The following is a 17382-nucleotide window of genomic DNA, read 5'->3' as shown; positions in this document are numbered from 1 at the left end:
CGCAAGTCACTCTGATGGCCATCTCCGCAACTACTTGTGTATACTTCATTAGCGACTTTATTCAGAATACAATCGCACAAGCAGTGCAATGCCAATCTCGTCACCGATGCGCATCGTCCCCATGTGATTAGCATGCCAATGTTTTTGAAGTTTCACTGCGCGCGCTGAAGAAGCCGCCGCCCGTCAGATCACGTAACCCACTGTAAGCTAGCGAGAACAAAAACAACCACATGACAAAGGAGCAGTAAGTAGCATCACCGACGGCACCGTCGACAACAGCGACCATCACAACGAAATTGAGGTTTCGCGAACGAGGCGCGCGGAGAGCCTTTCTACCGCGATCATCCGTCTCGGGGTTCGCTCTCACCACTTCTGAGAATTAGTAATTGATTGCAGACGATACTTCAGCAACTATCGGCGCGTCCGCCGAAGCTGCCGATGCAGGCTGCGAAGGTTAAGGTGAAACTTGCCGAAAACACTTAATCGTTCCTACAATAAACAAGCGATGGAATGTTTCGATACCGATGGCAAACCTTGGCGATACGGGCAATAATAACGGGAATATTTCCATTTCTCCACAGCGTAACGATGAAAGTGAGCGGAATTAATATTTTCCGTAGAAAAAGCCGTTCGAGGTGGGTAATGATGCGCGAAGAAATATTCCTCAAAACGAGCATCGTCATGTGGCGAAATTTGATGCACTCATCGTTTAGGCACTCATCGGGAAAATATTTACGGAAATCAAGTGAAGTTGATTCCTATTTCAGCGCTCGTTAATGCTTCGGATCCGACGAGCGTTTTCGACTTCGCCACTGGAGAGAAAGTCGTTCGTCCATAAATTTTGAGCTGACCACGCAGCGTAAATTCAAGCAACTTGAAACTTGGGAACGTTTGATATCGTTAGCGGTCTTGTGATCGAGACGCTCAGATTTGCATTTATACTGTTGGCGGGTCGGATAGCGAGCCTGAGGATTCGCATGAATCATGTTCAGGCGCGATAAAGACTCGATCTCTCCGGAACGCACGTATGCACCCTCTCGCAGAAGCGGACCGCGACCAAGACGACAGTTGGGCTTTTTAGGATTCCTGTTTCGACGAATACGAAATCGTGGATGGCTGACTTGTTCCCGTCGCCGCTGTCTACATCTTTGGCTGTTAAGGCCATGCCAGTCGCAGCCCTTGTCATCCGCTTTAAAATCTCTCACACGAAACGACAGACCGAAAGACCGACGACTGACACAGAAGTCAATGTCAACGATGTCTCCAAGTCAGACTTTCGAGCCCGGATCTGAGGAATCCGTTCGGGTGGATGCGGCGTTTTCCTTTCTCGCGCAATCGTGGGAAGAGTTTGCGCCCTTAGCTAGGAGTAGATTCGCATGCTAGACTCCAGCGATGAGTGCCACGTGAGCTGGACTCCAGGGATGAGTTCCACATGAATGATTGACGTCAATTGATCCGCGCGCGCAGCGACTCCCTTGTGGAGGTTTCGCATCAGGGAACGTATTGCGAATATTATGCCGAGGGGGGAGCACCCGAGAGCCAGGTGAGCAAGTAAATCGGTTTCAAACGAAAATTCTACCGGCAGCCTGGGTTTTGAAGCCTCCGCATGCTCCTCACGCGGAGAGGAGCTCTAATCCGTACGGAACTTTTCGAACGTCACAACATGTTCGGTTGGCAGTCTCGCGGGGTTTTCTTCAGATTTGTGTGTGAGTGAGCAGTCAACGACTACGAATGAGCCCTCACGCATTCACGGTCCGATGAATACGTTCGAGACGGTATCCATCACCGAACGTGTGACAGAAATGAAACAACGCTCAGCGACATAAAAATCACCCCACGCCGTCGAGATAGATCGTTGTCGGCTCTCGAGCATGATCAGGTCCGTAGCAAACAGCAGAATACGAGCGGAAGACTTATGGCGCCAAAGATCGCGGTACCCTCGTCGGTCGCCCACTTCTGCCAGTTCCCTTCTGCATGTGGTTTTTTATTTTTGATCTTGTTGTGGTCTGTCGCTGGTATTCTTCGCTATGTAGAGCCTGATCTCCTCCTCGTTGTTCGCGTAGATGTTTTCCATCTTCATCACCACCGGCGCGGCGGCTTTCTCTGCAACCATCGACACGATCATTGACGTCTTCGTCGTTCTCGTCGTCATATTCTTTGTCTCTCAAATCCGACTCCGAATCGTAACGCATAGATCGTGATGGTCCGAGCGGCATGGCGTTATGAAATCAACGGCACCAGAAGAAACATTATAACACGGCGAGCATTTCGACAAAAAAAATGAAAAGAAGAAAGAGAGCGATAAGCGCAGATCGAATCTTCCTCTCTGTTCGGCTTCGGGTGATTTTCTCCGCAGCCCTTCGTCCCGGATAGATCATTCGGAGATCATTTTCACTCGCCGTCGATAACGTGTCTCTATCGGGAATGTGAAGGGTCGCAGGGGAGATATTTCCGAAGACTGCCCGATATTTCTCCGAAGCGCGATGACGAACGAGTTCTGCGGCGAGCGCCGAACTTCAGTCAGAAATTCCTCTCGAATTTCTGTCGGCGCTCCGATACCTCACCCATACACCGGAATGCAACCGATGCTCCCGTGTTCGGGGGAGCATCCGGATGATTTCTAGAAGTCTGAGTCGAAGTAATCTCGCTCGACTGATCCGTGGAATCGGAACAGCCGGGCCGGAGGTAGCTTCTAATAATTCATTTGATTCGGAGAGATTATCCATTCTTTGAAATTCTATACAAACACTTCATCTGGGCCTCCGACGTGGGCTCCATTCCCGATTTCGTCGGTGGGATTAGGTCGATGATTCCGCTAGCTTTTCCATGTCGCACGTCTCTCCTCTGACGGGCCGTGCGTGCGATAATAAAGACGTACCGCACGCCAACAGCGAAACGTCACGGCTGAAGCCCCGACGGAATACCATTGTTTGGAGGCTCCCGAATCGCTCCGGAAGGTCTGTTTACATTCCGCGACTTCGAGTCGAGTCGGACTGACGGACGCTAAGTCGACAATATAGAAATAGCTCGTGTACGTATTCCTCATTCGGAGCGAGGAAGACTCCGCCGTCTGCTCTCGTTATGACAGCGAACCCGAAGCTGCTCTCGCCGACCGGTATCGACGACGACGAGTCAATCCAGAGGTATTTCTCCTTCGATTATCTCCCAACGGACTTCGATTATCTCCCTCTGGTTTGCCGTATCGGTCTGACAGAGCCCGGCGACCTCACACTGACAGCTCGCTGAGAGTCCGGGGATCGGTATCGAAACCAGACAGTCGCATCCGTTTCCAAGACTCACCGAATAGGAACTCCAGTGTTGACGTCGATGGTGTTCACAGACTTCAGCGTTTCACCGTCGAGTTTTCACTAAACTCATTCACTTTGCTTTTATCCAAGAGGTAGGCTGACCATCCAAACTGTTGTCGGGCGCACTCACATGACTACTTGTGCCTTTTACTTTCGCGGTAGTGAAGCTCTATTCATGCGCTAGTCCGCTTGTTGCTGTCGTCGTCGCCACCGCTACACCACTCGGTCGGTTCGTCCAGCGCGATCTGGCGCCGCGCCGGCGCTCAATTCGCGTTCCTACACCAAGAGGGCGCTGCGCAACGGAGAGGGCAACGGCAGCAGGCATCGATGATGGCGGGGTGAGGCGATCATGTGGACGATGGCAAACTCGGATTTCCGAACAATTCTAAAATTTACTCAATCGACAGCAAAGTGACACGCGAACACGAAACGACGTTCCAGAAGCCGCTATCCAAATAGACGCAGCGATTCGGTGTGGCGTTCCGTAGGGATGGATTTTCGGTCAGGGACTCGATTTTCTCGGTGTGAGGCGCGAAACACGCGTCCAACGAATGCGGAACCGGCTCCGATTCGACGAGAACGGCGCCTGCCAAACCTGCCGAACCACCCCCGGACCAGACTTTCGGACGTCTGATAGCACCTGGGGTTCGACAACAGGTTGAGGGTGGTGTGTGTTTTGTCTGATTGTGAGTCTCATGAGAGAGTCTCCCGAGGCGACAGCATTGTGTTCGGGAGCAGCTGGGGCAACGCTGAGAAGCCATAGCTAGAGAAGTCGAGGCAGACTCGAATCGAACTCCGCGGAAGAAGTCTCGCCTCTACTGCCGTCTGAGTAAAGCGCCGTCGTCGGTACCGTCGATTATATCGCAGGCCAGCACCGAGCGCCTAGATTCCACGGGACGTAGAGAGTGGAGCGCCGAATCGACGCCTGTCAGGAATTTACAATCCGTACACTAAACTTCGCATATATGTTTTATGGTTGTCGCACTTCACGCCAGCGTCGAATGTTCACTGGGAGACACTGCCGAGAAAAAGTATGTATTCTGGGGCGGCGTGACTTCCGACTCGAGCGGTGTGCGTGACACGGCAGAAAGGGCTCTCTGCTGTATCCCGGCCCTGGAGAAGGAGCACCGGAAAACCTTAACATTCAGTGTTGCGTCATGGGATTCTCAGCTGATCTCACGATTCGTTCGGAGATCTTCCCCGGTGCGATCAGGACGGCGCGGAGTCCATGTTCGGGGTTTTCTCCCCTTCCAGCTCCGTATACGATCCAGAAACTCATCCGATGATTGCTCACCGCAACCCATTCGCAGCCCCGGTCCAGCAGCCGCGCGACCCGTTAGCCCCAGTTCGTCAAAGACAGGTGTTAGGATGACATCTGGCGAACTCGGTCTGAAGCGACTCCGCTCGTACATATTCGCCACGATCGAAACCTCCATGCATGGTGACGGTGATAGCGGCACTTCCTACGTCAACTGCTGTCGGGCTGATAATATTCTCAGAGAGCGGGATTTGAAGAAACGCTCATTCGTGGTTTCTGTGCAAGCTCAGGGATTGCTTCTAGTGCGGACGCAAGGCCCATTGGACGTTTGAAAAGCCGGGAGGATACTTCTTTCGACCCGGCTCAGGAGGAATCCCAAGGAACAGTGGGGATTCGGATGCCCGAAAGAAGTCCGAAGTGGGAGGAAGCTTCGGAACGGACTTCCTTCTTGATAGTCTAGGCCCGAGGTCTCGGAATGGATCCTTCCCGCTGCAGGTCGATTTCGTATAGGAAAGCATTCATTGGAGCAGTCCCTGTCAGATATGTGATATATCCGGCGCGGCTTCCGAATGTAATATGATTCTAGACTCTGATTCCTCTCTAGATCTCCGATTCCCTATGGGCGAAGACAGTCCCCCCGGCATGCCCGATCGAGTGCATATCGGCAGTGGCGTAACGTGGCGAACTGGCGCCCGGGGCGGATCTCGAGAATGGCGCCTCCTCAAGAATTCCATCCCCGGATTCTATTCCTCACGCGGAATCCTTGTGGGAACGTGCGTTTCGCAGCTTACCACCGCCGAAAATTTCGGGCCTCCAGAATGAGTTCAAATTCGAATTCCATGGATCGAGCTGAATCTTCTTGGAATTTCCCGAATTTTCCTTGGTTGTCACCTGTGAGAATGGCGCTCCTGCAATCGGTCGGAGAAATGGTGCCCGGGGCGGTCCGCCCCCCGAGTCACACCGCAGCATATCGGAGAAGCAGTACCGGACTCAGCTCCGCACCGCGACATTTACGTTCCCTCATCGGCGTACAAGAGCTCGGGAAGAACAAATTCCTGGGCAGCGTCGAGCGGCAATCCCCGACTTCGCTAAAATACAGAACTTTCTCAACAAAGCCAGGGGCCCTGCACGCATTTAGCGATCAGCGCTCTTATCGTATACCTCGTCGTGGCTGGCGCCGCGGACGGCAACTTAGGTCGACGGGTTAGCTAACCAGAGAGGAGCGAAGTCAAAGTAGGCGAAGAGCGGAAGCGGCTGTCGGAACGATGATGATGGTGCTTTCATTCTCTCGTTGATCAGCGAAAATAAAACAAGAGATCTCATGAAGGCAGTATGAGAATCTTCGTTCTATGCACATGATCTCGCTCAAGGCCAGTTGCGCATAGCTCGCTCAACGAGCGCATCGTCCAGCCGCTTCGGACAAGCTAAAGTCGACCAGGTCGAGCTGCTCATGATTCGGTCCACCGCCGGGAGACACCCGAGACTTCTCCTGATCGTTCCGCACGGTTTTGCGTAATCTGAAGGCGAATGTATTTGAGTGCGGATCGATTCGATCACCAAGCGATTCGGGCGCAGTAACACGGAAAAGTCTGTCGTCGATGCCCATCGCTGCGATCCATCCCACAAGGTCCAACGTTCCTCCGTACCGTTCCCGAATCATCTCTTCCAGTGTCCATTGTTCCATCTCTACGGACATTCATGATGCTCGGCAGAACACGCCATCGTGAACCGGAGTCGTTACGCGGTCGGACCTGCCGCGTGGTGAATGGATACTTTCAAAATTTCGCGCCGCTCATTCATATGAGCGGCTGGAGAAACAGAACGGTTCAGGTGGGAGCCATCGTCGAGGAATTCGACGACTTCTCCCACACAATCTGGGGACACTCGCAGTGCAACGAAATGTCTTGGGAGAGTTTCAAGTCCTGCGCAGTCGAGTTGGTCGGTGGCGCGAAGAGATTGGCGCTTGAGGACCGAGTCGCTATCGAAGTTGAGGGCCATGCTGGACCGCAGGGTTAGTCACCGAGACCTGAGAGAAGTTTCTCTATCGTACTGAGGCGGTTCTTTTCATCAACCTGAATTTAAGAGGGATTCGATTCGGACTCTCCGTGCGAAGCTGTCTTTCGCTGTTCCTCAGGTGCCTAGCGTTCCTCAATGATTCCCGTGTAGTGGATCCTCCGTTGCGCGCTTGAAGAATGCCCATCGCAGTTCGGGCTGGGTTGACAGTAGACAGTTGACAGTCGGCTCATGAATCCGCACGCAGTGCGAAATTTCTAGGGAGAAAAAAATCATACACTTCTCCTCCGCAGTACGCCTCAAACCGGACTTCGTCTGTGGACTATTGGGGGTAACTCAGTTGAGCCAGGAAGCAACACTTTTCCCCGAGCGTTCTCACCTCGTCATGGACAAACCCAATGACTATTGTTTGCTGAGACACGGTGAACATATTGTCTTGTCAAAAAGCCTCGTCTACCGTGTCGACTTCCCGCCAGCCTATATCGAAGCTCCCCTGAAGGCGGGAGCGGCCCGGCTGGCCGAGCCCAAGCAAGCGCCTCCGAAGAACGAGCCGCCGACAGGTGGGTTGCGCTCCGATGATGGAGGATACTTCCGAAGGGAGAGCAAAAGTTAGATAATAATGTATCGATGCATCTCTTACAGGAGCAGACATCGAGGGTGAGTGGAATCTCGAAATTAGTTCAGGGGAATGAGAGCGTGTTTGGTCGTGCCAAGCAGCTACTCAATTACGGACACCTCAGGCCTTAGGATAGCTTTGTCCTTGAGAAATTCATGCTTCTTTGGGTTCTTACTTTCAAACTTCCACTTCGCGAGACTTCGCGAGCTCCTGCGATAAATTCAGTGGACGTAAAGAGGAATCCGGACATCGTTCCCGATCCGTAATTCAGTCTCTTCTTCATCAGGATCGTGGACGGACAACGAAGACCTGAAAGTGATGATTTTCGAGCCGAATGGCGATTTCCGCTCGCCTAAATGCGCCTGTTTCGATATGGACGGCACAATCATCAAGAACAGGTCGGGGAAGAAGTTCCCGGAGAATTATCGAGATTGGATGATCTTGTACTCCGGGAAGATACCGGAAAAGTTACATGAGCTGCATCGGAACGGGTTAGTAACCTTCTCGTGGACTTCCCACCCGGCCAACGGCACCGCCCACTGAGAGCCCCGGTCGACCATATGCTCATGGGGGGAAACGTGTGAGATTTGGGCGAGAAATACGTTATCATTGCGCAGCATTCCCCATGATCGGCTGCGAGCAATCAGTCCCTCAGTGAATATCTGCTTCTCCTCAGATACCGAATCGTAATCTTCTCCAATCAGAGGGGCTTGGCCACTGGCAAGCAGAGCAAACCTGATCTGAAACTAAAGTTCACTGCCATAATGAAAAAGATCGGTGTACCGATGACGATGTTCCTATCGTATGGACTCGGAGTGCATCGTAAGCCCTCTGTGGGTCTCTGGCATCTACTTGAAGAACAGAACGGTGAGCTTCCTGAATACTATGCGCAGGCATTTCTCCTCTGGTTCATTCTCCTGAGCCGGAACCAGTTTGATTCGACAGGTCCGATCGATAAAAGCAAGAGTTTTTACGTCGGAGATGCTGCGGGACGACCAAAAAATTGGCAACCAGGCGCCGCGATGGACCATTCCAAAGTCGACAGACTCTTCGCACTCAATCTCGACATCAACTTCTACACACCTGAGGAGTATTTCTTGAAGTCTTCAAAGAACAAGTGAGCGAGGATTCTGCAGTCTGCGGCTGATCATGATCTCGTCAAGATTCCCAGATCTGGATACTCTGATTTAGCCCCGATGAGTCTATCTTCTGAGTTGCCATTGGAAATCGACTCTTTCACATTGGGGCAGGGGATCAGGAAGATCTGTCGATTCCAAACTATCCCATTCCAGATTCGAGATGCCGGTCTTCAACCCCAAGGAATTACGGAAAAACAGGACCTTGGGCGTCGTTGTAGAGCCGGAATCTGAGAAGAAAGAAATCGGAAGTCTCGAGGACCTCGTTCGGCAGGATTTGGAAATGCTGGTTCTGGTCGGGTATCCAGCGTCGGGAAAGAGCACCCTGGCTCAAATAATTTCGGAGAAGAAAGGATACATTCAAATCAATCAAGACACCTTGGGATCATTAGACAGATGCGTGAGGAAGGCCGGAGAAGCATTGAGTAACAAAAAATCGGTCATAATCGACAACACCAACTTCCTCGAGGAGCAAAGGAGAAGGTTCTAGATATCGTTCCTCATTTGTACAGAGTCCACGAATCATCTCTCGCATTCATTTCCGTAAGGGAGTTATTCCATTCAATCTTTGTAATTGAGACGATTTTGCAGGTACATCGAGATCGCCAGACGGGCTGGTGCGAACGTCCGATGCCTCTGGCTGGACTGCTCCGTGGACCAGGCCAGGCATAACAATAAATTCCGGCTCTTGACTTCTCCTGATGCGAAGCACAAGGATGTGACAGACGTCGTTCTCTACACTCTGCGGAAAAAGTTTGAGGAACCGAAGTTGGGAGAGGGTTTTCTACAAATTGTCAAAATGCACATGGTGCCGAAGTTCGACACGCCGCAGAGAGAAAAACTGTTCTACATGTATCTTCTGGAGAAGTGAGCAGAAGGAAGCCGTGACCATGTTCTGTCGTTTTTGAGGTCGACGATTACTTGTCGAAGACCAGCTGCACACCTTATTCAGAGTCAAGCCTTATATGGGCATGCCAATGTGATATATGCGAAACTTCATTTTAAACCTTGCTGAATACCGTGCGAAGGATCCTAACCGAGTTCTCATTACACCAGCTCCTCCATGAGAGAATCAGAGCAAACTAACGATTTCAAGGCTCCCTCCTCTATCCGTGACGTCCTCTGCGAGATATGGGGCGGCTCGCACACATGTACCCACGTATAACCTCGGGATGACGAGGGGCCCTTCTTATTCGTCCAAGGTAACAAACATTCTCGAACATGGTCGCAAGATTCCTTTGCCCGAGTCTTCGCTCGGCATCGCGGAGACAAACTTCCCCCGTGGTTCCTTATGAGTACAATCTAATTATCCGCAAATCGCCAACCAAGCAGCATCCCAAACCGCTCTTCGGGCTGCTCGATGATGTCCGCGGTGCTCTTGCCATTGTCGACATGGCCCTCCCACGGAATGGGGGTCTACCCCTTGCGTGCTATCTTTCCTTTTCTTTCATCCGGTTATCAATTGGGAAGCTTCAGCATGACGTACCGATTTTCCTCGCTCGTCCACGTCTTCAACTGGGCGGTCAATGCTTGTCGCAGCTTATCCTCTGAAGTCTCCGGGAGACTTGACTGAATCCGATGAAGACTCCAAGAGAATCCTCCGTTCGCTGGCGAAGATGCAAGGTTAAGAAATTTCCCCGCGCAAACCTCAACGCTCGAAGAGGACGCGAAAGAGGCCTCTCCCTTCGCTATGATCATGCTTCAGGAAATGCAAATCATATGAATGTGTGGGTCTCTTGTGGCACACAGAGCAGGCAAAAGCTCTCACGTCATCGTGCCGAGATAGGTGTTCATTCAGGACGGACTAGCGCCGAATGAGAATTTCGGTCGCCGGATCGATTGCGGCAGATGGAAACATCCGCGCCGGAGCTCATCTCCTGAGCGTGAGACGTATCCCTCGATGGAGATTAAGCTCCTGAACCTTCGGCGCCGGTCCTGGGCGGAATTCTCTTGCGGTGAGCAGCGTGTTGGTGTTCTAACTCTTCGAACAATTCGACCGCAATCCTCTGCCATTATAGGTGCCGACATATCTCCCGAACGTTGGCGGAAGCATGGAATCCCGTCGACTCTCCAAACTTCGAGCAGAAATCCAAGGTCGGATTGCGGTTTCGAACCCACGCACATTAGGAGTATTCCGACCGACAGTCGATGTCGCCGAGCCGCGAGTCTTTAGGTCGCTGGATACTTGGCACATGAAATGTTCCTTGATTTCTGGGGCGATTCCATCTGATTCTCTCTCCAAGCCTCATTCTAGGCGCGAGATCAGTAGAGATTGGACTTCGATTGCCTCGAGTATCGAAGGCTATTCCGACTCCGTGGGAGAGAGGTGCAGATACAGGGCGAGACCGAACAATGAGCATCGGGGAACGAAGGAAATCTGGTTTCCCGCTCGTGTCTTCCAGGCTTAGAATTCAGAAGAGAAGCATGATGGACCATCTCTGCGGAGGTGTCACCGTGCTCTGCGCTGTAACGAATAGCTGATAGTAGCTGATTGGCATCAAAACAAGATTCCGGTGCGAAAGCCGGTTATATCACTCAGTGTACTCACATTACGAAAAATTTCCGCCCGATTCGATGAGTTTCCCGGGCCTCTGCTATAGACCTTGACGATGTGTAGACGAAAGGTTAATCAAACTCTCGGAGGAACCCTTCCAAGTGGAAACATGCGGCTGGAAGGACATGTAGGAGAATCTTCAATGATTTCCCGATTTGCGTGTGTATTGGCTCCCTCATAATGAAGACCGTTCGCGCCCCTGGAGGGAGCGTCGACGTTAAACCTTCCCCGAAGCGACTACATCCATGAAGGACGAGTCGCTCGCGAAAACGATCGATGAAGTGCCGATGCCGCAGTCCTCCGCTTTGCCCGTGAGGGCTGAGACATCCAGAGAGTGATACCCATCCCTGTCATAAGGCCTCGCGGGCTGACCGCGTCCTGCATGTGCGAATGTTTATTCGCAATTAGCATTCGCATTCGAGGGGATACGAGAAATGTCTGACGGATGACCTTCGGGAGAATCGATCTTTTAGAGTATAGTGGCCCTGATAAGGGCCGTTTTTTTCTTGTCAAAGAATGACTTAGGCAGCAGCCTTGTCGGTCTTCTTGGGGAGGAGGACAGCCTGGATGTTGGGCAACACACCACCCTGGGCGATGGTCACACCGGACAGGAGCTTGTTCAATTCTTCGTCGTTACGGATGGCCAATTGAAGATGACGGGGGATGATTCTGGTCTTCTTGTTGTCACGAGCAGCATTTCCTGCCAACTCGAGAACTTCAGCGGCCAAGTACTCAAGCACAGCGGCGAGGTACACGGGGGCTCCAGCACCGACACGCTCGGCATAGTTTCCCTTGCGGAGGAGACGGTGGATACGACCGACGGGGAACTGAAGTCCCGCACGAGACGAACGGGTCTTCGCCTTCGACTTTGCCTTTCCTCCCTTTCCGCGTCCAGACATGTTGATAGTGCGTGAGTTCAAAACTGACGATTGCTCTGGGTTCGGGCTCCTGCGTTTATATATTAGGCCAGGCGGCCATCCTCACCGAGCGGAGCACCCCTCTCTCAAGAGGCGGCAGAAGTTCCGCTCTTTTCGCCCCAGTCCGAACATTGAAATACGAACGCTCTTGTGGTGCTCCTCACTCTCGTTTGAAGTCGCTTCGAACGATGCCGCCTGCAGCCAGTGGAAAGGCCGTGAAGAAGGCCGGTAAGGCCCAAAAGAACGTCCGTGCCACGGACAAGAAGAAGAAGAAGCGCAGGAGGAAGGAATCTTTCTCCATCTACATCTACAAGGTGTTGAAACAAGTCCATCCCGACACCGGTATCTCCTCGAAGGCCATGTCTATCATGAACTCGTTCGTGAACGACATTTTCGAGCGTATTGCCGCCGAAGCTTCTCGTCTGTCCCACTACAACAAGAGGTCGACCATTACTTCTCGGGAAGTCCAGACCGCTGTGAGGCTCCTTCTCCCCGGAGAGTTGGCCAAGCACGCCGTCTCTGAAGGAACCAAGGCTGTCACCAAGTACACCTCTTCCAAGTAAATTGCATCCTCCGATGTAAAAAAACGGCCCTTTTCAGGGCCACCAAAATGAACAAGAGCGACTATCTTTGAGCCATTAGTCTAGGCTCTCCCGGATACAATTGATGGGATGAGTAACGGAAATAGCATCCGAAATCCACTGACGGATAGGTATGTGGAGGAGCGACACTTAAATACCGAAAATATTCTTAATGGAGGGCATGTCCGTCTGTTTCTCGATAGTCCAGGAGCTGCCCATTATCGAGAGACTGCCCGTCCATCGGGGACTGTCCGTCTACTGAAAAATTCAAATAATTCCATATACTCGTGTTCGATATCAAGGAGAGGATTCATTTGGATTGTAAAGAGATTCACCCCAGGTCTGTCTCCGCGTCCCTGTCTGGAGAATCGTCGGGGTATAGAATTTGACGACATACTTCCGTCACGAACCTGATCTATCGGAATCAATGATATTTGATAACGCCATCGATTTTCATGACTACTATGAAGCGTCTGATCGGAATGGGCTGAATATACCCCGCCGAGTCCGAACTCATCCGACGGGGGAGCTTCTCACAGCTGTAACAATCAGACGCGCTCCAAACCTGATTGAGCCCATAGAGGAATGATTCAGGTCCGTGAAAATCCTTCGGTTTGCCTTCAGAGGCGTCGCGCCTTCATCGTCGATACAAATGCGTGTGACAAGCGCTTGCCATCGAAGATATACGGCAGCTTGATATGGAGCTCGCAAGACGGAGAATTCCTCCCCGTCCCATTTTCTCCTCGAATTGTCAACAATTGGTAGCACCTTAGTCGATTTGTCGGATTTTATCAACGATGTCTACGAAAAGATTGTCTTTGCAAGTATTCATGTATTCAAAAAGCATCGTCTTCTCTTGCAGACCTCAGCTATCGTTTTGCGTATGCCATGGAGTCATGATCTCATAGAATTGGGTGGCCCTGAGAAGGGCCGTTTTTTTCTATCTCACGGATGCGAGTGACTTAAGCACGCTCTCCGCGGATACGACGGGCCAGTTGGATGTCCTTGGGCATGATGGTGACACGCTTGGCGTGAATGGCGCACAAGTTGGTGTCTTCGAAGAGACCGACGAGGTAAGCCTCAGATGCCTCCTGAAGAGCCATGACGGCAGAGCTCTGGAAACGGAGATCGGTCTTGAAGTCCTGAGCGATCTCACGAACAAGTCGCTGGAAAGGCAACTTGCGGATCAGGAGCTCAGTCGACTTCTGGTAACGACGGATCTCACGAAGAGCGACGGTACCGGGCCTGTAACGATGGGGTTTCTTGACACCTCCGGTGGCCGGGGCGGACTTGCGGGCAGCCTTGGTGGCGAGCTGCTTACGCGGAGCCTTTCCTCCGGTGGATTTACGAGCGGTCTGCTTAGTACGAGCCATTGCGAACGAATGCGCGCCGAAAGTAGGGTTGCGGAGCTCTGAGACCACCACTGTTATATATGACGAGAGAGAGGAGGACTAGCCCCTCTGCATGGCCGCGCAAGCGCCGCCTCGACCGACGCTCGCTACGCCAGCTCCGCTCAGCTCAATTGGAGAAATTGGAAATTCCAGGCTCGGCAGCGCAACGAGAGGGGAAATACACCCTTGATATACACTAAATTCTTTCATGCTTTCAGTGACGAAAAATTTCAATTCTTATTAGTCCAACGACTCTCGCACGCTCATTCGGAGTCATCCTTTTATGGGCTTTACGAAACCCAATAAATGAGCATTCCCACTCACCGGTGAGGCATGGTCATCCTCACGTCCCATGGTCGTTCCGTGAGAGGAATTGCCGTGCTCTTGCAAATAGCACCGAAGGATGAAAAGCCGTCACAGAGTATTGACGGGCATGATGATGATCACCAACTCGGCGAGAGCGACTGAAACCAAGGGAGTCTGGAACGACTGTTCATCAGGAGGGAAGACTCCGATTCCGAGCAAGGTTCCCACGTTTCGCCTTGTTTTCGGAGGGGAATCACGGCGTAGAATCCCCCCAACGTGCCGCCCTCTCGGGAGTCAGCATGGGAGGTTTCATTCGGAATTATAATGGGAGCGAATGCGCATGTAATCAGCATCGGATCAATTCTCGATTTATCCTGAAAGCCTACCCGCTAATCATGGACTATCGATTTCTCCGGGCCGAGCGCCCCTCGGATATGGCTACCCTCGCCAGATGAAGGGCGGCGCCGGTGCTCCGGGCGAGTATAAAATACCGGGGTGCCAGTCAGATTCTACTTCTCATTCGAGCGAAGAATCATGTCTGGACGCGGCAAGGGAGGAAAAGGTCTTGGAAAGGGTGGCGCCAAGCGTCATCGTAAAGTTTTGCGTGACAACATCCAGGGTATCACCAAGCCCGCCATCCGTCGTTTGGCACGTCGTGGTGGAGTCAAACGTATTTCTGGTTTGATCTACGAAGAGACCCGTGGTGTCCTCAAGGTTTTCCTCGAGAACGTCATCCGTGACGCTGTCACCTACACCGAGCACGCCAAGAGGAAGACCGTCACCGCCATGGACGTCGTCTACGCTCTCAAGAGACAAGGACGTACCCTCTACGGTTTCGGAGGTTAAACACGTCAATCTCTCCTTCGGCAGAAAAAACGGCCCTTTTCAGGGCCACCAAACTTTAAGAGATCATCGCCCGGATCTGCACTGGTTCTTTATTCATTGAACAAGCTCTCTGCTCCCTTTGAACGATTGGCTGAATAAAGAACAACCTTACCGGTACGATTTTTTCCGGGCACTAGTTATACAATTTCGATACGCGATAATAAAAACAGATCGCGACAAGGCACCTCCAGTCATTTAATACAATCACTTGCGTAAACTTGAACGTCAAGTAGTTGCATTCCTGTCTGCTCCCCCATTCCAGTAAAGCAATATTCGCCTATCGTCGCAGAGCGGATCGGGGCATTCGGATACCCTTCCTTACATTATCCTTGTAGACTTTCCTCCGGACGCGCAGCTGAACTAGAGTATGAAATCATCACACATCAATCATCATACTAGCTACAAATCGTATCTTGATTCCTGCTCCGCAATAATGACCCACCAATTTACTACGATTCCTATATGAAACGCCCTCGTCGCGTCGGAATGAGAATCAGCAAGAATCGGGGGTTCAGAATGGGTCTATGAAATTCAGAATAGAACGAACACATACTCATGGGAGAGATTCACAGATTCGCCACGACATGAGCACATGAGCGGGCACGGAGACCTTCGTGGGTCGATAGTGCTCCGAATGGGTGAAATTCCTATCTGACATACGATAGGAATTTAAAAAAATCGAGATGAAGAGCCCTCTCGCAATTTTATGGTCCCGCGAGTCGAATGTCTTCTGTGCCGGCAAAGGAGTGAATGAGGTCGACTCACATTCCAGAGGTACTGGCGAATACGCACCATACTATGCGATTGCGACTCCGGATTGGAGCTTGTTCGAGGATTATGGCGGGTTATTCTTGACTTCTTGTATCCATGAGCGGTATTTCGTACCTACTCGAGAAATTCGGCAGCCAAGTGTTCCGATAGTCAACTAGATATACCCCGCAGGAGTGAGCACTTCTAGAACTCATAGGCCTCATCCGTCGGACCTCTTTCAAGGGGAAACACCCTCTGGTAAGCCTCCTCTTTTCTTGGTTTCCGGATCGATCGTCTCCCGGTTATCTTGAATGATGAGTGATTTGATTCGACCTAGTGTCCATGGACGCCCTCGCTTCGCTGTGTCTCCCTTGATACTATGCATAACACAAGTCGAGTGTACTTCAACTTGACTTAAGGACGGAAAAAAATTGTGAAACTCATCGAGGAAGAAAGGAATGAGTGTTTGCTAAACAGTGAACAACAAAAAGAAGCTTCAAAGCGTGAATCGGATTTTACCCAATTTTCAATGCAGTTCGTCGACCGGCAGGCTCGAAGGTGGAATCGATCTTTTAGAGTATAGTGGCCCTGAAAAGGGCCGTTTGTTTTTGCCGAAGAATGACTTAGGCAGCAGCCTTGTCGGTCTTCTTGGGGAGAAGGACAGCCTGGATGTTGGGCAACACACCACCCTGGGCGATGGTCACACCGGACAGGAGCTTGTTCAATTCTTCGTCGTTACGGATGGCCAACTGGAGATGACGGGGGATGATTCTGGTCTTCTTGTTGTCACGAGCAGCGTTTCCTGCCAACTCGAGAACTTCAGCAGCCAAGTACTCAAGCACAGCGGCGAGGTAGACGGGGGCTCCAGCACCGACACGCTCAGCATAGTTCCCCTTGCGGAGGAGACGGTGGATACGACCGACGGGGAACTGAAGTCCCGCACGAGACGAACGGGTCTTCGCCTTCGACTTCGCCTTTCCTCCCTTTCCGCGTCCAGACATGTTGATAGTGCGTGAGTTCAAAACTGACGATTGCTCAGGGTTCGGCTCCTGCGTTTATATATTAGGCCAGGCGGCCATCCTCACCGAGCGGAGCACCCCTCTCTCAAGAGGCGGCAGAAGTTCCGCTCTTTTCGCCCCAGTCCGAACATTGAAATACGAACGCTCTTGTGGTGCTCCTCACTCTCGTTTGAGGTCGCTTCGAACGATGCCGCCTGCAGCCAGTGGGAAGGCCGTGAAGAAGGCCGGTAAGGCCCAAAGAACGTCCGTGCCACGGACAAGAAGAAGAAGAAGCGCAGGAGGAAGGAGTCTTTCTCCATCTACATCTACAAGGTGTTGAAACAAGTCCACCCCGACACCGGTATCTCCTCGAAGGCCATGTCTATCATGAACTCTTTCGTGAACGACATTTTCGAGCGTATTGCTGCCGAAGCTTCTCGTCTGTCCCACTACAACAAGAGGTCGACCATCACCTCTCGGGAAGTCCAGACCGCTGTGAGGCTCCTTCTGCCCGGAGAGTTGGCTGAGCACGCCGTCTCTGAAGGAACCAAGGCCGTCACCAAGTACACCTCATCCAAGTAAATTGCATCTTCCGATGTAAAAAAACGGCCCTTTTCAGGGCCACCAAAATGAACAAGAGCAAATATCCCCAAGCCTCGAGTCAAAGTT

The 17382-nt window shown here is 51.8% G+C and overlaps 6 protein-coding genes and 1 pseudogene across 6 annotated transcripts in view; 4 read left to right on the top strand and 3 right to left on the bottom strand.

Annotated features, from left to right (window-relative positions):
* The first annotated feature begins 7101 nt into the window (after positions 1-7101).
* PNKP (Polynucleotide kinase 3'-phosphatase) lies at positions 7102-9352 on the top strand. Its single transcript, XM_018640698.1, has 7 exons — positions 7102-7139; positions 7222-7236; positions 7482-7686; positions 7872-8062; positions 8141-8312; positions 8488-8814; positions 8923-9352. The coding sequence occupies exons 3-7, from the start codon at positions 7514-7516 to the stop codon at positions 9200-9202; spliced, it is 1143 nt and encodes a 380-aa protein (XP_018496214.1). The 5' UTR covers positions 7102-7139; positions 7222-7236; positions 7482-7513; the 3' UTR covers positions 9203-9352.
* A 2054-nt stretch (positions 9353-11406) lies between these two features.
* Positions 11407-11784, bottom strand: LOC100904822 (histone H2A). The gene has a single exon (XM_018640680.2). It carries the CDS (start codon positions 11782-11784, stop codon positions 11407-11409), a length of 378 nt encoding a protein of 125 aa, XP_018496196.1.
* A 206-nt stretch (positions 11785-11990) lies between these two features.
* LOC100904675 (histone H2B) lies at positions 11991-12365 on the top strand. The gene has a single exon (XM_003746413.2). It carries the CDS (start codon positions 11991-11993, stop codon positions 12363-12365), a length of 375 nt encoding a protein of 124 aa, XP_003746461.2.
* Positions 12366-13345: 980 nt separating this feature from the next.
* Positions 13346-13832, bottom strand: LOC100904527 (histone H3). The gene is made up of 2 exons (XM_018640702.1): positions 13808-13832; positions 13346-13764 (listed from the first exon to the last, which is right to left on the bottom strand). Exon 2 carries the CDS (start codon positions 13754-13756, stop codon positions 13346-13348), a length of 411 nt encoding a protein of 136 aa, XP_018496218.1. The 5' UTR covers positions 13757-13764; positions 13808-13832.
* A 782-nt stretch (positions 13833-14614) lies between these two features.
* LOC100898759 (histone H4-like) overlaps positions 14615-17382 on the top strand; it is a 4779-nt gene continuing 2011 nt past the window's right edge. The window contains exon 1 of the mRNA XM_003746373.2: positions 14615-14699. Within this exon, the coding sequence (XP_003746421.2) occupies positions 14615-14699 (85 nt within the window). The remainder of the gene's footprint in view (positions 14700-17382) is intronic.
* On the bottom strand, positions 16339-16716 carry LOC108864648 (histone H2A). Its single transcript, XM_018640705.2, has one exon. The coding sequence runs from the start codon at positions 16714-16716 to the stop codon at positions 16339-16341; it is 378 nt and encodes a 125-aa protein (XP_018496221.1).
* On the top strand, positions 16919-17295 carry LOC100898616 (histone H2B-like; annotated as a pseudogene).

This window comes from Galendromus occidentalis, unplaced genomic scaffold (genome assembly GCF_000255335.2).
Source record: "Galendromus occidentalis unplaced genomic scaffold, Mocc_1.1 scf7180000077496, whole genome shotgun sequence".
NCBI lineage: Eukaryota > Metazoa > Arthropoda > Arachnida > Mesostigmata > Phytoseiidae > Galendromus > Galendromus occidentalis.
This window is presented reverse-complemented; position numbering and strand designations above follow the sequence as displayed.

Coding starts and splice junctions, on each gene's coding strand:
- PNKP (XM_018640698.1), top strand. CDS start 7,514: ATGATTTTCGAGCCGAATGGCGATTTCCGCTCGCCTAAATGCGCCTGT. Junction 7,687..7,871: donor CATGAGCTGCATCGGAACGG/GTTAGTAACCTT, acceptor GCTTCTCCTCAG/ATACCGAATCGTAATCTTCT. Junction 8,063..8,140: donor TCTACTTGAAGAACAGAACG/GTGAGCTTCCTG, acceptor TTGATTCGACAG/GTCCGATCGATAAAAGCAAG.
- LOC100904822 (XM_018640680.2), bottom strand. CDS start 11,784: ATGTCTGGACGCGGAAAGGGAGGAAAGGCAAAGTCGAAGGCGAAGACC.
- LOC100904675 (XM_003746413.2), top strand. CDS start 11,991: ATGCCGCCTGCAGCCAGTGGAAAGGCCGTGAAGAAGGCCGGTAAGGCC.
- LOC100904527 (XM_018640702.1), bottom strand. CDS start 13,756: ATGGCTCGTACTAAGCAGACCGCTCGTAAATCCACCGGAGGAAAGGCT.
- LOC108864648 (XM_018640705.2), bottom strand. CDS start 16,716: ATGTCTGGACGCGGAAAGGGAGGAAAGGCGAAGTCGAAGGCGAAGACC.